General features: G+C 39.6%; 1 protein-coding gene across 18 annotated transcripts in view; it reads left to right on the forward strand.

Moving 5' to 3' along the window:
* The first annotated feature begins 9,102 nt into the window (after positions 1–9,102).
* dlg1b (discs large MAGUK scaffold protein 1b) overlaps positions 9,103–21,995 on the forward strand; it is a 67,827-nt gene continuing 54,934 nt past the window's right edge. For 3 of the 18 annotated variants that reach the window (XM_027158137.2, XM_027158139.2, XM_027158138.2), the window contains exons 1-4: positions 9,103–9,711; positions 12,263–12,394; positions 19,000–19,166; positions 20,825–20,896. In XM_027158137.2, the coding sequence (XP_027013938.1) occupies positions 9,693–9,711; positions 12,263–12,394; positions 19,000–19,166; positions 20,825–20,896 (390 nt within the window). In that variant the 5' untranslated portion in view covers positions 9,103–9,692. The remainder of the gene's footprint in view (positions 9,712–12,262; positions 12,395–18,999; positions 19,167–20,824; positions 20,897–21,995) is intronic. The other 15 variants (XM_027158142.2, XM_027158146.2, XM_027158152.2 and 12 more) reach the window with 7 other exon arrangements.

Raw genomic sequence — 21,995 nt, forward strand, 5'->3', positions numbered from 1 at the left:
TGTGTGTGTGTGTGTGTGTTTATCCAGGGAGGAGTTCGGCAGTGAGCTGATCCTCTCTTGCTTTTTTCTTCTCCATCTTAAAAGCACACATAGCTGTGGAACACTAGGCTCCTTTGTGTAGCCTATAAACAGCCATCTAACAGATTTCTGCCAAAAAGGCTGCATGGTGGCACTGGACAGCTTTTTTCTTCCTACGCTTTTCTCTTTCCGTTCACTCCTCTTCCAGCCGCAACCAGACACCGGTGCGCTCCTTGCCTTCCAGACCACTGTTTCTCTGGCTCCAGGCTGCAGGAGAAGCACAAGGGCTCTTTTTTCCACTTGTGGGATGTGGTCAGAGTTACGTATGCAGGCCTGGTCAACTCCCATAACACACACACACACACACACACACACACACACACACACACACACACACACACACACACACACACACACACACACACACACACACACACACACACACACACACACACACACAGTTGTTCTTGACCAGGATTTGTTCTGAATTAAACTACAGCAGACATATTGTTATATCTGGTTTAGTGGGACATTTTCTTTTAGCATAAGCAAATGTCTGAACTTAAAAACAAACAAACAAAAAAAAAGCCACCAATTAAAGAGGAGATCTTAAGAACTGGACTAATTGTTCATGAAATAAACACTAACTGATGTAATGTAATTGATTCCCTTGCGTTCTAGTATAAGACTAATATAAATAATATAATATAAAGTTGTGAGACCGCTGTTGCTAAGAAGCTAGCAAATACGGTACAAGCACTGAGCATAAACTAGCTATGGACTTAGACTACTGCTGTAGCTAGCTAGCATGTACCCAAAGACTTTTATACAGACATATAAAGAGACAGTATCAGTGGAAACGAGGCACATTTCCTTCAGATGTGTTGGAAACTTTTAAAGAAAAGGCTAACTATAGCTAAAATAACACACTTTTATTGCTGTCATTACAAATAGCGCTAACCAGACACCTATGAATTTGAACACTTGCTAATCAAGTTATTGCTAAGCAACTGGGAATTAAACTATTGAGCAGAAGCTCCTGACTGAGACTTGTTTTAGCTAGCTAGCTAGCTAGCATCTATCAATGCATGCTAGCATGTATACAGACGTGCAGAGACAGTGACAGCGGAAAGAAGACAACTTCAACCTCAGAAATGCTGAGATTACAGTAAGATAACATTTAAAACACCTTTTAAATTTGGAATAAAGAGCTCAAGACCGTACACTCTAGATGGTCATGTTCAATTTGTAATTAAATGAAGTTTAATATTGAATAAAAAAACACCTTTAAATTGTAAAGAAGTCTTAGGGTTTAATAAAGGACAACAGTGGACTACTGGAGGGATAATTTTATCTTGTATGTTTCTAGCAAAAATAAATGTTGCAATATGTATTGTACATGCCTTCAAATATCTTACCTTTAAATCACATTTCACACCAACATCTTTGGATAAAATTCATAATCAGCTTCATATCTTCCTCGGAAGATCTACTCTATGACTTTTGCCCCGCATTTTCTAGTTATTACCAGATGGTTTGCTAATCTTGCCCAGCAGGGCCTCGAAGTGCTTAGGAGGTCATCCAGGCCTCTGATTCATCTGTGTATCCAATGAATCCTGGGAATTTCACACATGGTGTCTGTTTGGTATGTGTGTGTGTGTGTGTGTGTAAAAGCAGAGCAGTCTGGCAGCACAACTGCCCAACAGATCCAGAAAGTGTCTCCCAACAGGCAGTCCTGAACATACCAGCCACAGATGACCATGACATTGTCACATAAACTATGCAAACATTATTCATACTGATATTGTAACATTAATTAATTAATCATGCATTCATTCAATTTCCTCCGCTTATCCGAAATACCTCGGGTCACGATGGAGCCTGTGCCTATCTCAGGTGTCATCGGGCATCAAGGCAGGATACACCCTGGATGGAGTGCCAACCCATCACAGGGCCCACACACACTCTCATCCACCCACACACACACACACTACGGACAATTTTCCAGAGATGCCAGTCAACCTACCATGCATGTCTTTGGACCGGGGGAGGAAACCGGAGTACCCGGAGGAAACCCCCGAGGCACGGGGAGAACATGCAAACTCCACACACACAAGGCGGAGGCGGAAATCAAACCCCCAACCCTTTAGTTGTGAGGCAAACGTGCTAATGACTAAGCCATCGTGCCCCCATTAATTAATTAATTATTCATACTTTCATTCATAATTATTAATTAATTAATTAATTAATTAATTATATTATTTTTTACTGTGACACTCCTCTATAATATACATATGCATTTATATTTAATATACATATGCATTATATATAATGAAGAAGATTGACTAGGAATAATATTACACTGTAATTGCATTCTCATACTAACTCATCACTAATCAGACTTCCATGCACACTGAGAAATATTAAAGAAATATGAATGGCAAACGGCTTTGGAACGTAAATAAGAATTTAGAATATTACACCGGTCAAGTCAGTAGTTAATATTAATAAACATAGTCCATAAATTAAAATGTGCAATTTTAATGTGTCTAATGGCTTAAAAGAACATTTACATTTCTGGCGTTTGGCAATTGCGATTATCCAGAGCGACTTCATTTTTATCTCATTTTTATACAACTGAGCAATTGGGGGTTAAGGGCCTTTCTTAGGGGCCCAGCAGTGGCAGCTTGGTGGACCTGGGATTTGAACTCATGACCTTCCGATTGGTAATCGAACATCAACAACAACTATCATTTACTGTGTTTAGGGACAGTGAAAACATCGGTCAGGTAAAGACAGGACCAAAAACCGGAAAAAGAAAACCTGCCAAATCCAATCCAAACATCAAGGTACCATGGATTAACATCTGAATTGTTTTTCATTCAGAAATATTATTCGGATGCTTCACAGCTAAAAACGTAACAGGCTTTTTTGTTGATTTTGGAACAACTGAAGATCATGTGTCTTGTTGTTTCAGTCCCTTTGGATTTAATATCTCTGGGATATTAAACAACATACGTCTTTCTTCAGTCTATGGATTGAACATGATGTATTTAATGTAAAAGATGTTTTTGCATTCCTTCTTGATGTAGAATCCACACCAGCCATGTCAGTAGGCTGTAGTAATGTTTTCTCTCAGCAGTAACAAGACTGAAGCCACACACATGGAATTCCTCTGATGGCAACATCGCGTAGATGTGATGAGAAATGCGGCTCCGAGCTGAAAGCACTTGCGAATGCAAAACAAAAATAATTAATCGATTTGTGTGCAATTGTTTTTTAATGGAGAGAACGTGTCAGTTAATAGGCTGGATCTTCTTTCGTACTCTAACTTCATTAGGTTTTGTGTCTGTGTATTTATGGCATTACGCTTCATCGTCACGTTGTGTTTTGATGCCTGCTGGTTCAGAATTAATCCCTGTGGCCTGAGCTGATAATTCGGTGCATTGTTTTGGATAATCTTGGATTACTTAAATTCAAAAGAGCTCTGATTATGTAAACTATCACATATAAACACTATTGTTTTCCCAAAGGAACTATTGTGAATCTTCGTGTGGTTTTCCAATAAGCTATATTCAGCTCAAATAAAGATAACACAGTATCAGTCTTCAGTTTGATCCAGGGAGGATTCTGGCTTTCGCGCCATGTTGCCTTTTTAAATGAATGTATTTATGTGAAGAATCTCTTACTGTCAAGTGAAAGCCAATTGGATTAGATCTTCAATGACAGTAAGTGCTTTGTGTCTTTGCAGACAGGCTTCCACAATAAGGGCATTACTGTAAAAGAAAACTGTGCCTGTAGCAATGACTCAGTGAAAAAAAACATCCTGATACTGAGATTCTATAGTGATGAATAATGTTTGTCTAAAAGGGGGTTCTAGACAAGGAGCACTGTAATATCACCATAGTAAACAACTGGTCAATTTTTATACCACAGCCCTATTTAAAAGCTCACTCAAACAGACTTGTAAACAAGTATTCTATACCAGACACTCCATCTGATCTAAATCTAATAATGATCTTGTTATTATTATTAATGTTTTCTCGTAGATGTTAATTTAACATGCATGCAAGGAGTATCCAGTGTTAGCACATTTGCAACCACTGGAAAGTCTTGAATCTTGGTACACTTTTCTATGTATTGACGAACATTGTCTATAAACCAAACATTCATCAATAGAAAAAAATGTATAAAATTGAAATATTTTCAAAACCATGGAAGCAACAAATAACTTTGATGCTGTTTTAATAAAAGAGTCAAATTTTTGGTGCCAACAGTGAATCACATTTTCTTGAGTAGCCCTGACTCCCAAAATTTGCGATTTTAACCACCATCCATCCTTCCATCCATATATCTATCCATCCATCCACCCATCCATTCATTCACTTCCTGTTTCACATATTCTCTACAATGTGGAAGGACAACCCATCTCAGGACACAATCACACACACTCACACAACCATTTATACACTACAGACAATTTAGAGATGCCAATCAACCTCTAGGTCATATCTCTGGGCTATGGGAGGAAACCGGAGAACCCAAAGGAAACCCCTGAAGAATGGGTGTGAGCATGCAGACTACGTGCATGCTGAGTAGAGGCAGGAATCGAACCCTCAGTCTGAGAGAAATGTACTAACCACTCTGTTAATTATGCTATAGTTTACACAGCTATATTAACAATATACTCAAATGTTCTATTATACTAAAACATTTCTTTCAAATTTAGAATCGTAATGTTTATTTTTGAAGCAAGTATATATAGCTCGAGAGAAAACTAGAGATTCAGATAGAGACAGACTGAAAGACATATTTACTGTATGTTAAAACAATATGCATCACAATATTTGAGTCTGCTAACAGACCAAAAGTTACTTTTATTATACTTTTATTCAGTGTGTACACACAGAAAAGATGGGAAAAGAAACAATGGGCTGCTTTAGAGTTTGTTTGTTTGTACAGTTATTACAGGTTTATAAACTAATACTGTGATATGTTTTCATGATAATTTATGACATATTAATAAAATATTGCCCAGCCTCCCTTGCCCAGGTCTCGCTGCCTAATTTGCCCAAAGAATCGATTTGTAAATCTGATTTCCCCTGAACGATTTCTTTGCAGTGTGTGCATCTCAAACTACACAAGGTTTCTTTTTATATACTTGAACTATGTGCGGCAGCTTTTGCATTCGAAGCACGTCTGCGAACATTAACAACCACGCCCGTGTCGGAAGTAACGCATTCATGTTATGATCTATAAATACAGATGTTAAAAGGTATGCATGCATAACGTTCTGATTATGTATCCCTCCTAACCTCTGGAGCACATCCATTATGCTGTCTGTAAATCATATTAAATCATATATAGGTCTATGTTTAGGGATGACATTCTACGCTACAAGACATGCTACACTATCTCTGTGCTACTCAACGCCACGCTCCATCCCATTCAACGTCTAAGCTTTGTTTCCACTCTCACAGACATGCATTGTGTGTTTTCCCTTTCTCTATCGTCCATCCAAACACAGAGTGGGATTTTGATAACACTGTCTGCCATGTGGGAAAATACACTTTCATTTATTTTTATGATGTAAGGTGCCATCTGGCCATTCACAAACAAGTTAAGCTGTAGCTATCATCTAATCACTGGCTCTGAGCTTGAATAGATTAGGAGGAAATCTTGCCCCGCAGCGCTGGCATGGGCGTTGGGCCACCAGATCACACCAGCCGTGATCCTGAAATAGCATCATCCCAGTACACAGGGTCCATTCAGAGGGATAAAAAACATGTTGTCTGGATACATAGAAATTCCTACAGTCATATCAGTAAGCTATTACGTTACACCAAAAAGATATTTGCAATAATGGAGGACAAAAACACAAATGATAATAGGACATATTTACACTACATACAATCTGACTAGAAAACTCACATAATTAAAGCTCATGCAGCTTGCGAATTGCAGCAGTACGGGATTTCTTGCATTGATTTTGTTCATGTAATTGACCACAAGGCAGCTGTGATGCATTAAATGCACCAGGAATGCAAGGGAAGCTCCTTCTTAAGTGATCCCAGTGTACTGACAGCTCATTCATATACAGATTATAAATTACCTTGTTTACTGCTTAGATTGTTTAATAAGCTGATTGGAATGAAGAATTTCTGCTCTGTTTATATTTGGGACGTCTTATGATAACAATTACATTTATTGATCTACAAAAGAAAAATTGCAATTAATTACACTATTTATGCAGATCTATGCCTAAAGGACTTAAATGCCTACAAAAAATTGGGTTATTTGAGTGTTAAATAATAAAAATAATAATAAAAAAATACATCAAAATGTAATAAAAGAATAATAATTACAATAGAATAAAATTACTATGTCATTGTAGTTTTAAAACTCCATATTATATAAACATGTATACAACTATATGATTAATCTAGAATTGGATAATTAAACACATCAAGAGTAAAAATTCATGTTTTGGTCACCAATGAGAGCCCATTTTATTCCCCCTTTTCAAACACTACAAAGAGTTTAATTAAAAATAAAAATAAAAACACTGAGCGTACCTTTAATCCCTTTAATCCCTGTGGTATTACTGATATTACTCTATATTATTTCCTCTTTGTAAGAGACAACATTTTGCAGACATCTATTGCCACTCCTTTATTGTCTTGTATTATAATAGCCTTAAAATTGAATTTATTTCTTTCAGATGTCATCTGGCTGGGTTTAAAATAAGCGCTGCCAAAATCCTGACTAATGCCATGATTATTTGTTCAAAAATAATGACAGAAAAACAGATGCTATAATCTCATTACTGTCTGGTTGAGCCAGATGGGCTGGATGACGTGGAATAAAACTCAGGAGGTCTAATGTGCTTATGTTATATTACGCATAGCTTCATATTCTTCAGCAGGAAAAAGATTCTCCTCTCAACAGATGATAAATAAGTATATGATGATATAATACAATATTTGCTCACTTCCATCACTGAAGGAACCGGGAATCTTTTATTCTATGCCTACAAATAAATAGATTTTAAGATGTTATCATTATTGTGTATGGTGCAGAAATGCCAAAACACATCTAAGTCTTTAAATGTCTGCCAATCATGTTGCGCGTGTGATAATATTCTTTCACTTACGCTTCAGTTCTGTGATTTGTCTGTGAAATGGACAGCAGCATTAAGCACCACACAGAGCTCTCAGCTGTTCCACAGATGAAAGAAGAGGTAGGTGCTTAAAGATAAGAGCGGATCATTCATAAAACATCACCATCTAAAAATAATAATAATAATAAAAAAAGCCCTTTTACCACCACTTCTTTCTAATCAAGAGACACAGGCTTGTGTTCTTTCTCTTTGCTGTGGGCGTCCTGGACATCTGTGGATTGAAGTGTTTTGATCGTGTCTACCTGCATTTAACGTCCAGATAAATTCGTAGTGACTAATAGATTTATTTACATAATGACACACATGAATTTGCATGCCATTTGAAACTATAGAAAAAAGAAGGCTGTTCGGAAAGCTGCGTCCGAATCTCGATTAAAATTCGACACCGTCGACGGCAAAAGACGTCATTTGTTCTTACGTTACACTTCCAAATTGCGGGCGAGTAAAATAGTTCTACGTGAACGACGTGCAATAATTGAATGGTTGAATGTGAATGTGTTTAAGTCACGGTATTACGTTCTAGATGAAAGCGAATGAGCTGTGTCAGGAACGTGATTAACTAAAACACATATACGAAGAAAATAATATTGGTTTGGTTTATGCAAACATTTACACACAGTTTTACTGAATTTACTGCACTCTCACAATAAACATCCATCAAACAGTTTACATGCTGTTTAACACACTGTTTTTGCTCTTTGCACATGCTGTCTCACATTTCAGTCGATTGGTGTTTTACACTAATCCTTTACAATATCCCAGGTAACTGCTGCTATAATACTAATGTGTTCATTCCAGTATTTCTGCACATGCAAAATTGTTGAACATACAGTATTTACACTGGTCACCGCTGTTAATGTGTATTGTCTTTTGTTTATTGTCTTGTTTGTCTTGTCTCATACTGTCTTGTCTGTCTTGTCCTGCACCGTCTCGTTTATCTTGTCCTGCACTGTTTGCACCAGGTTACACAGACGCACTTTATGTAACTAGGACTAACTTACTAACTCCTCAGCTCTGTCTTTGTTTTATGTAGCACCATGATCGTGGAGAAACGTTGTCTCATGTCACTATGTACTGCAACAGCTATATATGGTTGAAATGACAATAAAAGTTTCTTGACTTGACTTGACTTGAATTGTCAGTCCATTGAGGATTTGCAGAAATTAACGCAAATTTTTCACAGATCCGTTTTGAGACGTGTCGTGTGACGTGTCGTCATCACAACACGCATTCGGCCAGAGCCCTCTTCGATGCATGCGTATCTAACACAAATGCAGCTAGCTATCGTTATAAGTTGTTACATATCTGTCGTCGCTCGTAGGAGTCCGGAAGAATTTGTCCCAAAAAAAGGTTTTATGCAAAAAAAAATAAAAATAAAAAAATTTCATTTATGTGATTTCATTATTCAAATTTCAAAACAAAATCTTTGAGAATTTCAATTCGTAAAAAAAAAACCCCAGAGATTGCCGTTCTTGTCCGAGACAAAAATTTGATTGAGTCGCGTGAACGCGTTAGACTCGTTTCGAAGTGTTGAGTTTAATATAAAATTTTCACGCGAAAACGCACAATCGAAACGGCATCACGTAGGAGTTCAGATGCAGAACTTTGTCGTTGCTCTACGATGGAATTTCACAAGGCCACTGCTTTCTTTCCCAGACCTGAAATCTTCTCAAGTGGAATTAAAACCAGGGCAGAATCTGACGAGCTGAACATTTTGATCAATGGGAACAAGAATTCGAAGTTTAATTCCGTTTGTCTCCTTTAAGAAAGTGTCAGGTCTCACCTTCCCCAAGCAGAGCTGAAGGTAGCTCACTGCCATGATTGGGCGGGCAAGGCGAAGGTCACGTGACCGTCTTTCCAGCCCCGGGACGCCATCTTGGTGGAAAGTTTGGAATTTGTGACACATAGGGGGAAGAAGAAGGGAAAAAAAAAACAGCAGGAGGAGGAGGAGGAGGAGGAGGAGATAACGAGAGAAGTTTGACGCTTTGCACAAGACGATTTTTTTTAATCTTCGGGATGTTTTAAAGTTTAGAAAAGCGACGTGTTTGAGTTATTAAATCGCCCGTGTTGTTGTTAGCATTTCTTTTTGTTTTGTTTTGATTTTTATTTTCATTATTATTATTATTATTATTATTATTATTATTTTATTTTGTTTTTTTTTTAAAGAAACCTTTCTACGCCTGACCACGACACGTTTACTTTATTCTTCTAAAACGGAAAAATGAGGCTCGGATATCTGGAAACAAGCGTCTGTGGATGGAAGAGCTGAACATTTGGACCGTCCCGGCTTCCCTTTTCACTAAGTGACGCTTAGCCGAGCGAGCTAGTCGTTTTTAGCCCTGACCCGAACCTGGAGGACACACAGACTCGGACTCGGTCTGTAAACATATCCTCACAACTCCTGCGTGTTTACACACGGATTTCATGTCGAAGCGTTTAAGTTTAACCGCCTGACACTTTGGGGAGTCCAGCAGAACCGACCGACCGACCGACCATGCCGGTCAGGAAGAAAGGTGAGTGGTAGAGAAGTACACACACACAGACACATATGCACAGACAGACACAGACACACACACACACACACACACACACACACATACACACTTATTACCATAATGCAGCAGAGACTAATTATTTCATGCCTTAAATAGTGCACTTATAAAGGGAATATAAGCCACAGTCTGTTTGTACATGTTTTTGTCGTAGACTATAAATGAATAAATCTCAAACTGTCTTTGGTCCTCACCTACAGTAAGTGCACTAAATAGGGTTGTGTAGTTTCACAAAACGTGTATGTGTTTGTCTTTAGGCTGAATCCCTAACACGGTTGTGAGATCATTACTACTACTGATTGTTTGAGGAAGACACTTGCACAGCTTCAGTGCAGGCTGGATACCAAATACACATAAGTGTATAAGTGCACATCATAGGGAAATTATATATTTTCCCTGTTCAGCCTTTTCTAGTTTGACTAGTTTACGACTTACACGTCTGAATGAAGGCTGATTCCCAAACACAAACAGTGCACCAGTCCAGCGTATAGTTTCACTTTAGATGAAGACTTACACATGACTTCTTATAGATTTCTGTGTATTAGGCTGAATCCCAAATATACAAATTGTCCAAGTGCTGTGCTAAATAGTGTATAAGATAAAGACATTTTCTGTGTTTTACTTCATGTAAAAACTACCCAGAGCTTGGTTTACTTATTACAAACATTTAAGTGCACTACATAGGGTTTGCTACTTGTCTAGTTTCACAAGGCATCATGTATTTGTCTTTACTCTGAATCCCAAACATAGCTGTAAAATCATTACTCCTACTATTTGATAAAGACACTTTCACAGAGCTGCATTTAAAGGTGCATCTGCTTTTTTAGGCTGGATCCCAAATACACATATATATGTGTATAAGTGCACTTTATAAGGATATTGATTTTCTTGAAAGGAAAATTATATATTTTCCTTTTCAGCTTTTTCTAGTTTGACTAGTTTACGACTTACACGTCTAACCGAAGCTGTGTGTTTCTGCTTTAAAGGCTGATTCCCAAATACGAACAGTGTCCACCGTATAGGGTGCAAAATCAATACATTTTCTAGTTTCACTTTAGATGAAGACTTACACATGACTTCTTATAGACATTTCTGTTTAATAGTCTGAGTCCCAAATATACAAATTGTCCAAGTGCTGTGCTACATAGTGTATAAGATAAAGACATTTTATGCGTTTTACTTTATGTAAAAACTACACAGTGCTTGGTTTACTTATTACGAACATTTACGTGCACTACATAGGGTACAGGATAAGTGCATCTAGTTTACATCCACTGTAGACATTGAATGAATGATTGATTGATTGTACAGACTGTTTCCAACATGTCTCCATACTTCCTTCATTCATAAGGACCTCTCACATCTGCTCTCTGTAGCGGATTACACTCGACCACATGGTTAGACTCGGTGTATAAACTGCTTCTCTATAGGCTACACCTGAAATAAGTGCCCTAATTAGTGTATTACACTACATAATACAGTTACACTCTCTTAGACCACACAGTCTCCTACTGTCCATGTTTATTTATTTATTTTGTATATAAATACTTGTGCTAAATACAGATAAGTGCATTAAGTGAATTCCGTAATAAGTACACTAAATAATATCACGGTCGCTATAGATTAATTTATCTTTAAGTCCCAGTGCTCCCTTTTATAGTAAGTGCACTTCATTGGGTGTGTATTAACTTCCATCTTTACTTCTACACTCTGTACAGTATGATGCACAAATACAGAAATACTCTCGAACTGTTCATATATGATATAATATATACGATATTGTTGAATTCTTCCTTTTACTCCCACGTCCTATGTAGCGCGCTGGATTATAATATAAAATAAATTACTTTGTTTACTTTAATGCTCTATATAGTGCACTAGATTTTATATGTTTAAACAGACACAAATCCAGATATCTTCCTGTCCTCTATACCATGTATACTATACTGAGTAGAATAACTGTTTTGTTTGTTTCATCAGCTCCATCCTAAATGTCTGTATATAGGCACACTATATAGGGTGTGTAATAAGAGACATGCTTATACACGTGGCCTAAGATGTCCAGCATCACAGTTCTGTTCTCCTGCTCGAAAAACCGTTAAACATAGATTTCAAGGGGCAGAGTGTCATATTTCATCTTGTGCCCTACATAGGGTCACTACGTAGGGTATAGCGGTCAGCCGTTCCTACTTTTTATTGTAATATTAAAAACATGGTCTAGTTCTAGTTGAACTCCCAATAATGAAACGAGTCGTATCATAGCTCCTGCAGCCTAAGTTTTTAATTTTGCTCCTGCACCCTCATTTAGTTCACACTGTGTTGTTTATTTTTCTCTTGTTATGCTCCAGAATTTTGTCCAAACCATTAAAGATGGACATTTTGCTGTTGTGCTAAATCTCTTTAACAAATTTTTTCCTCAATAATGTGGAAATGTGGATTTGTGGTGTTACTGACATGCTCCGGATCTAAAAAATTGTGCTCTTGACTGACACGTTTAATGGTCGTCCCTCAGATGCTCAGCGGGCTCTGTTGCTCTTGGAGGAATACCGGACAAAACTCAACAACACAGAGGACCGACAGCTGAGGCACTCCATCCAGAGAGTCATCGACATCTTCCAGAGTAACCTCTTCCAGGCACTCATAGGTACCTTTTAATTCAAAGTTTCCCAGTGTGGCCTTCAGATTAAAAGTGAAATAAAGTAGTTACCTGGTCTTTTAAAACAAACAAACAAACAAAAAAACAAAAACAAATCTGCTACGCTAACTCTGCCTTCCAAATAGGATGCAAATGCAACCCAAAAATATGCAGGTTTACTTCAGGTAAACTGGAGAGGCCACAACAGCATTCTGCGTCGTGATTGATAGCACAGCGTGGTTCAGTTCTGGATTCTGATTGGTCAGAAGGTGTTGACCTCCCACTATTCTACAGGCAGGGCTGACGGCGCAGGGATGTGTTAATATGTTTGTTTTGTTATGTTAGCATTTCTATAGTAACAGCTCTCTCGAAGGGATTAAAAAGCAGCTATCTATTGGAAGGAAGGAAATATTCTCTCCTCCGTTCTGTCCTTCCTTTAGTTTGTCCACCTGCTTTTTCCTCTCTCTTTCTCTTCCTCCTTCCTTCTTTTCCTAAAATTTCCCCCAGGAATGAGTCTCCAGTGTCAGGGCTGTGTAACAGTTAGAATCAAGTTTATATCTCAAACTTTCTGACATCTTAAGGACATATGAGTTTAAAATTATGCAATAATAACAACGTGCTTGTTTTGTCTTATTCCGCTTCAGAAGTTACAGTTGAGCTAAAGATTGCTTATAGCTACTAAAACAAAAAAAAAAACCAGGATAACAAGAAGTTTTCTTTTTTATGTTCCGCAGCTATAAATAGACAAGAATACGTATTGTTTCTCTTTAATAAATCAAAAAACAAATTAAAATAAAAAAATTGATGCGATATAAAAGAAATAAAACGATCAAAGGCATGACGTTACAGAAAACTAAACAATTATGTCGTGTGTAAGCCGTCCCTTTGCCAAGTTGAAGTTATCATGTGTGATATTATTATTATTATTATTATTATTGGTGCTGTTTGTTAAACCTGAGGCATTCCCCTGTCTGTAATCTGTGTTTAATTGGATTTCACACAGAGGTGTTGGGTTATAAAAGTCCTACAGCGATAGCTCGGGGTCACTTGTGCTGTGAGAACGGCGGTGATGATTCATTTCAGAGTAACGTGGTTCACTCAGGAAACCTGGGCTTCACTAGTTGTACTCATCTCAAACCTTGTGTGAACCACGTGACCGCTTCCACGGCTCCGTTCTCAACGTGGGATTGCTGTAAAATTCACCTTTTCTCTTTTCTCCCACACACGAGCAAGCAGAGACTCGTCTCGTATGACTAATACCAGTTTATTCCAACAAACGTGCTGCGAAAAAAGCGAGCGCCAGGAATGCCGAGAGGCAGGTTTGAGTTTACCGGGAATCGACTTCCTGTCTCGACAGCGATCGCCGCCTCCCTCCCATTCATGTTAGAAATTATGACTGATTTTTAAAATGTTTTAGGAAGAAACTTGATTCTGTTCTGTATTTGACCCATTATTTTACCTGCACAAGCACGTGCAGGAGAGATCCGGGCCGGTTTGTTGACGTTCGTAACTGAGTAACAGCATACGTGATTTATTTATTTATTTATTAGATTCATTAAAAATAATAAAAGCTTTAACACTTATGAGGAAAATTCTTTTCATCTCTGGATGATCGCTTTAATCTCTTACATTTCAAAACACGCCCTCGGTTTATTTAATAAATGCGCTAATACTTTATAATCTTTATGCCAAATAGGTTGCTATTATTATTTTCTGACCGCATGAAGACGAATAGACACCGTGTTCACCGTTTGCCATCTTAAGTCTCTTATTTCCATTTCCTGGAATCTCAGGTCTCTTGAACTGAAGCGGTTGGAGTTACTGAGCATTGATTATCTGATGTTCCAGCGCACCTGTAATCAAGTGTTCACTACTTTACTGATCCACTTACAGGAGTACTTTACTGATCCACTTACGTTCTGTCGTCGTCGTCCGTGGAACACGTGGCCGACACACGGTATGAGCAGATCGTAGCGCACGTTCGCTCTTACACTCTCACATCACTCTCATGTCTCTTCTGATGAATAATGGATTCGAACCACTGTTCTCCAATTGCATGAGCTCTTTCTGAAATGTGTGTCAAAGGACAAAGACGGTGTAATCCGTCAGTGGGCATGATTACTCCAGTCCTAATCCTACTGAATTTCTGTAGAGAGCAGCACTGTCGTAAACACACTTACAGTACGTACATACTGCAGCTCGTGTGACACTACAGCAAGCTGCACATCTTTGGGGCTTTTTACACCTGGTCACTTCCTGCGTTTTCTGTGATCAGATAGCTATCCGATGGTAAAAAGACCAGGTCTAAATTACCTCCAAAACGTTTTCGTGACGGATATAAATCCGATAGTTCAAACCACTTCAGGAGGTTTTCTGGGACACATTTCAGATGAAACTGGACAGGTGTAAATGAATGTGGTTGTTGAAGCCACATACATGAGCGCTGTACTCCTCCCAAACGGAAGTACGTCACTCGCAGGTGATCTTTCACCCAGGCGTCTCGTCGGGTCTTAAAACGCGCTGCTGCCGCTAGCAAAAATGCAGCAAACAGTAAATGCTGTTTTTTTGTAGCATAACGGTCGCAACCAGTTTTTTTCGTCTTCTTTTTGATCGCATTCTGAAAACCGTGTACACCAAAGCGTGTTCCGTTTCAATTACCCCGGAAATGAGGTTTAAATATATTAGCATTTTGGGCGGGAGTAGAAAGATTGGATCGATATCCGATTCGCCGAGACGCGTTTATGTGGCCTAATGTAAACGGAACAGTTTTAACAAATCAGATAGCTATCGGATCAGAGACAACACGTGAAGTGACCGGGTGTAAAAAGGCCCTTTGATGCGTTTGAATCTATTGCATGTCAGGAAAGGAAGTGCAGTTTCAGTTCCTGGAGCAGGCCTGGAACCGATAAGGATTAAAAGTTGTGTAGCATGAGCAGTAACAGCGATTCTGAGACTCATCTAGTGTTCACTTTGTATCCAGAAACCTTATAGCTCATTCAAGAGGCTTAACTAAATCATCACACACTCACAACTGATAGTAAAGCTATGTGGAAACGTTTAGCATCTCAAGTCTTCTGATAAAAGCTTTTTAAAGTCAGGCTTTTAGACGTCTCTGTTACACCATGAATAATGGTGGATAATGATCACACAGTCTCTAATTACCCCGTGGCAAACCGGATCAAAAATTAATTTCACACCACGCAATCAGTTCCTAATAACACCGTGGTGGTGTGAGGAGCAGAACGTCTCCGCTTCCTCACCTGGCTCGGGGTTTTTCCCGCAGAATAGCTGGCCTTGTAATTATTTACAGATTGTTTGTGGTCGATGGCAGAAGATCAGAAGACTAGTAAGGTTTGAAGACTTTGTTAGAGTTTATGTACTGATGATTAAAGTTTTACGCAACTCTGTACAACTGTAGCGGTTGAAGCCAGAAATGAGTGCTGGTGGAACGATTCAAATCAGAAGGAGGCGTGGCCTGTGTGTGTGTATGTGTGTGTGTGTGTGTGTGTGTGTGTAGGTGTGTGCGTGTATAGGTGCGTGTGTAGGTGTTTGTGTGTGGTTTAGTTTCAGTGAACCTGGAGTTGGTGCGTGTTATTTCACTTTTAGTAGGTGTGGCTTAGTCTGTTATTTCACTTGAAGGGCTTGGCTTATTGTATGCTATTTCACTTGAAGGAGGCGTGGCTTAGTGTATGTTATTTTACTCGTAGGAGGTGTGGCTGTGCATGTGCTATTTCACTTGAAGGAGGCATGGCTTAGCATATGTTGTTACACTTGAAGGGCGTGGCTTAGCATATGTTATTTCACTTAAAGCAGGCGTGGCTTAGTGTATGTTGTTTCACTTGAAGGGCGTGGTTCAGTGTGTGTTGTTTCAGTTGAAGAGCATGGCTTAGTGTATGTTATTTCACTTAAAGGGCGTGGCTTAGCGTATGTTATTTCACTTAAAGTGGGCGTAGATTAGTGTATGTTATTTCATTTGAAGGAGTGTGGCTTAGCGTGTGCTATTTCACTTGAAGGAGGCGTGTCCTCTGTCTCTGTTCTGAACCGTTAGCCCAATGTAATGGATCACAGTGTACTTTATTTAAACAGCACTAGGGTCACTAGGTGTTTATGCAAGGATAATTTTATCTTAAGTGGTGGATTAATGCGATTATTTACAGAGTATTTGTTATTTTACTCCTTTCATAAAACACCTCAGTAGTCATATTCTAGCGTTCAGTAAGATGGCTCCATCTTACTGTAAAATGAGCTGTGATGATAACCATTGGTAATATTTATGCTGTTTAAACTAACATGTTGTTAAAGATACTGACACTTGGTACATGACCGTTAGAGTCTGGGTCTATAGAGGAAGGTGGGTGAGAAGGTGACGCTGGTGGTTTTCTCCGCTCACAAAACCCAACTCCAGGGTTGCACTGTGAAAAGGGTAAGAGGAAAGACGAGCTGCCCGACGTTGTGAAATTCCAATCTCGTGGTCAGCGGCCAATTTAATTAAGACATCAGTCCAACAGTGTTTTCTAGCCAGATTTACCACAGAGCTCTCTCCAGAGAGACACCAAAGGAAACACGAGACTCTGGAAAAGCTGGGAAGCAGCACACACTGATAGCAAAGTGCTTGTTTTGACTGAAAGACATGAGTCTTAAGGAATCTTGTGGCTTGAATAAACTCATTTACAGGCCGCGTTACGATACCGTTTGAAATATAGTTTATATTTGTCAGGTATGCTGTTACGGTGATGGAACTCCTGGCTTCCAGCACCAGGCCTGTGGAAAACAGGAATCGGTGACATGGTCTTACTGTAATGTCGATATGTTGCATTCTGACAAGAGTGAAGGATCAACCAGTTTAGTCTAAAGACTCTGTTCTCCTCAGCGTTTTTTTCTAGCCGGACCTAATGTATGCTGTCGTAAACATATTTTTTAGAGCTTGTCGAGAGCACGTGACGTGACTCCTGCTGAGTAATCACGATGGTCTGTAAGGGACGTCCCTCGTCACGTCGGCTCTCTGATCCTCATCCTGTTACAAGGCCTGTCCGAAATAATCACTAATCGTACGCTCCGTCTTACTGCTGTGGACCAGATTGTTTGCTCCAGCGTGGGACACGTTTCTCATCAAGTCTGATCTCCGTGGACAGCGTATCAGATTTGTCAGTACGAAATGCTGGGTGAAAAAACGTTGAGAGGTTTATTTATTATCAGGAAGTTAATCGTTAATTGAAAGGAATCAATGGAACTACCAGGAACAACATTCTGGTTGTCATGCATTATCTTATGCTACCTCCACCACCAAATCTCCCTTCAAGATGTTTAGTTTTAGCAGCGAGAAAACCGATTTGTTCTCACTCGTGTCGGCGCGCAAGTTACTATGGCAACCGGCAGCAGTAACTCCTACTTCGTTGTGTGTGTATTCCTACCTGATTTTAGCTTCTCTTTGCTAACTGTTACAAAGAGATGTGAGTATTTATTTATTCCATATGAAAAACCGTGTTAAACACGACCCCCGATTCAAAGTTTTGTTCAAAGGCGCACAACCGATTTTATTTCGCAGATATCCCAGTAATTTAATACCTCTTTTGTCTGAAGCCAGAAACGATCGTTTCAGAAATTCGTTCTATGAAGCTCGCACCTTCTCGTGACAAAAATATCCCCCGCTAGAGCTTTTCTTAGCTGCTGTGAAATCACCTGCTCAGAGATTTTCAAGAGAAACCCGTGCGTCAGGAATCGCCTCCGCCCAGAAACGTTTACACTCGTCCCCCTGTACATATACGTGATCCACAGTATATTGTCAGCCCAGTCCCTCACGACATGACGCCATCCCTCTGCAGCGTAGATGGTGGCCGAGGACCGCTGGTTTCACTTCCTCTTCGTTTAGGGAACTAACTGCTTCACTAAATGACTTGAACCGCCGTATGGTACTGTACGCCATTTGGAAAGAACAGGATCCGTATTAATGCTAATCATTTTCAATTATTAAATTATTTCAGAGCTTCAGAGTGTCAGAGAGGTTTGTGTTGCAAATTTTTTATTTTTGTGGGGGGGCAGAAGTCCGAGTTTGTTTTGTTTGCGACGTTGCAGCAGCTCTGTACAACCTTTATAACCACCTACACGATGGATTAATGACACTCTTGTGTAAACAATCCTATGTACAGTGGACTAAAAGCTCAAAAGTTCAAACTGTCACCTGATTTCTGAATACAGCTGAAGAAAATTTTGTGTCGAATAATGTATAATTAATTAATAGCAGAGTTTTACTCAAGGCAGTAAAGGGTGAGACCATAACATAATATCTACACATCACTGTTCAGGGTTACAGTGAACGCTGTATGTATTAAAACACTAAACCTGCGTCACTGCATTTATAAAGAACAGACACTCACAGACGACGCTCATCTTCCCATCTGTTCCGTTCAGCGGTTTTTGTAAATTGATATTAGAAATAGATTGAAGAAAGGTTTTGGTCTTTATATTTGTGCGCTAATAAATGTGACTGGAAGCTACATTCAGCTTAGGTTTAGTAAATAAATCACCTTATCACTTTCAAACCTAGTAAGATCTGTTGCGTATTTTAAAAGCAAGATCACTTCAGAGACATATTTTTTTCTTCCCTCTTCTGACAGATATCCAGGAATTTTACGAAGTGACCTTATTGGATAATCAGAAATGCAGCGGCGAGTCGACCAAAGGAAGCTCCGGGCCGATCGCCATGAACTTGTGGGACTTCTCCAGCCTCCAGAGTCCAACGGGGACATCAGACACCATGCCCAGCATCAGCACCAGCATAGAGGTAGGAATGGTGTGTGTGTGTGTGTGTGTGTGTGTGTGTGTGTGTGTGTGTGAGAGAGAGAGAGAGAGACACAGAGAGAGATACCATATTTAATCCTGTGACCACTGTCCACTCGATATCTGCTGTCAGGGTTCTTTCATTTCTACAGAAAAGATCACACTAATTTTTACAGTGTAGTCGTGACAGTTTCACATCTCACACACACACACACACACACACACACACACACACACACACACACACACACACACACACACACACACACACACACACACACAATTTAGACTGTTTAAATTTAACTTGTCTGGCAAAAAAAAGACAAAACGTACATAAACCAAACACAAAATGTGATGTGAAAATATTTGTGTGTGTGTGTGTGTGTGTGTGTGTGTGTGTGTGTGTGTGTGTGTGTGTGTGTGTGTGTGTGTGAGAATTTGTCATGATTACAAAAGAGAGAGAAAGAATCGCCAAACAAGAAGCGCCACTTTCTCCAGAATCTGTTGTGTAATCTGTTGCAAACAGTGTTGAAAAGATAAACATTTAACCTGTGATGTCACTCAGACTTCTGAGCCAATAGGAAACTTAAAAGTGAAACTTGTGAGTCTTTTAGTCATCTGGAGAAAAGGTTCCTCGGTTCCTCGTCTCGTTGTAGAGTTTTTTCTTTTCTTTTTTTTCCTGCCTGCTGTTGTGTGATTTTCTTGTTAGCAGTGTTGGCACCTCTACATCTGGACTGAGCAGGAGGAAGGACTTCAAGTTTCACAGTCGTGCTAATTAACTACAAGTGGGGCAGGGGCAAAAGGGCAGTCGTAGACACCATACAGGGGCAGTTCTGTAGGTTCGGCTTCTGTACAGAACACATATGAGACATCTTCAGAACCGGCACAATTCACAAACGTGTAAAGCTCACGCTGTCACACACTGCCTCACAGTCTCTCTCTCACACCCACACACACACACACACACACACACACACACACACACACACACACACACACACACACACATTAATCCTTGCTGTCCACAGATGAGAGCTGTACTAAGATTAGATTTGGCTTACAGTCTCTTGCTGCAAACACACCACTGTCACCAATTTAAACTTGATGACATCTTTGTCAAAACACTGTGTCGGCACACACACACACACACACACACACACACACACACACACACACACACACACTGAGACTCAATGCTGAGACTTTCTCTGTCCAGACCACATCAGGTCTTCATATATGTCTCTCTAGACAGCCAGAGTGTTCAGTGTGTGAATATCTAACATCAACAGTTATAATAAGTGCGTCATAAAGTCTGTAAATTTTGTGTAATGTCATCATGACACGCGTTCAGCCGATACGAAGGAAGAAGTGTTACTGCTAGGAGTTTAACAGAAGAATCCCCTTCTTTTGATTTTACCAATTCGAGGAGTGTTTTGGGTATGATGCACTTTCCAAGCGAGACGAGCGAGTCGTGCGAACGCAGGTCATTCCTGGTGTGTATAGAGTGTTTCATACGTCACCGCGGCTTTACATCGCAAGAAGAGCTGCGGAATATTTTCGAATGCTGTGTAAGTTATTAGACGTTATTAAGTGTGTGTGTCTTTCCTTCGGTTTAAATTGTTCTTTCTGTTTCCCTTTCTGATACAAAACTGCTAATCTCAGGATTCTCCACTTCTGTATGAAATCCTCCATGTGCTCGCTAAAGCCAAAGCGTCGCCTGGAGAGCTGGACAGTGTAAGTATTGCCTACGGCGCGGCGTCCCTCATGGTCGCATGCTGGGCCCATTCGTCTTCTCCCACTCGTTTGTTGTCCTGTTCCGTGGAGATGGGCTGCTCTCTGTCTCTATCTCTCTGTCCCGTCACAGAGAGGCTCATGTGTCACTCCATTCATCTGGGCTCGGCTCAGAGCCATGGCCGTTTCTCCGGGCGGGAGGATGGGGTGGTTTTCTTACACTTTTTCTCAGCTGGGCAATTATGCAACATTCAAGTTTTTTTTTTTCTTCAGCGTTCATTTCATGGTCGTCTGACGTTCTCATCTAGTTCATGAAACTCACTTACTGACCTGCATGCGTCCTCCTGTTTAAGGCTATTCATGTTTAGCTGTGTTTTAAAATACGGCCCGTTCATTTTAACTGTTTGTATCCAATAGAGATGATTTAAGTATTTATAATGAAAATGTTTTGTCTTTATGAATTTGAGGAAACCAGACAGAGCATGAGGTTTCTTTTAGGGCTGACACAAGACACAAGATGCTTTTTGTGCATTTCTTTGGTTGCTCTTTGGTACATTGAGACTCCTAAAGCTTCTCGCTGATCATATTTTGATATCCAGAATTGTAAAGAACAGGAAGTGTTTGCAGTGTAACATTTATATTTTTTAGATTACTGAGAGAGAGAGAAATCAGACTACTCAAGTTTTTTTTTTAAATAATTAAATTTGAGGTTATATTTTCTTGTATTTACATTGCCAGATGTTTGCCGGTCAACCCAATATTATTGTGACGTTGTTACTCTGCTTTGATTAAAGACCTCATTACGTCCTGCATCTTACGGAAGATCCGAGTCTGCTTCTGAAGTCGGAAGACTAATTCACACACATCAAATATTTATTTTCTTGCTTTAGGGACAGATTCGAGCTGCTCTCCGTCAGTCGCAGCACTTCTTTCGACATCAGTAGTAGAGCACAGATGTACTGCTGATGACGAGCTGTAGGTTTGGTGCTTAAAGTATCGAAGCTTGAATATCAAGCCTTCCTCTATTCCATGCCTTCAAGCTTCCCAGGTTTCTTAAGGCATGGCCGTATGCTGTCAGTCAGCATTTTTGACTGTGTGTGTG

Source organism: Tachysurus fulvidraco, chromosome 22 (genome assembly GCF_022655615.1).
Source record: "Tachysurus fulvidraco isolate hzauxx_2018 chromosome 22, HZAU_PFXX_2.0, whole genome shotgun sequence".
NCBI lineage: Eukaryota > Metazoa > Chordata > Actinopteri > Siluriformes > Bagridae > Tachysurus > Tachysurus fulvidraco.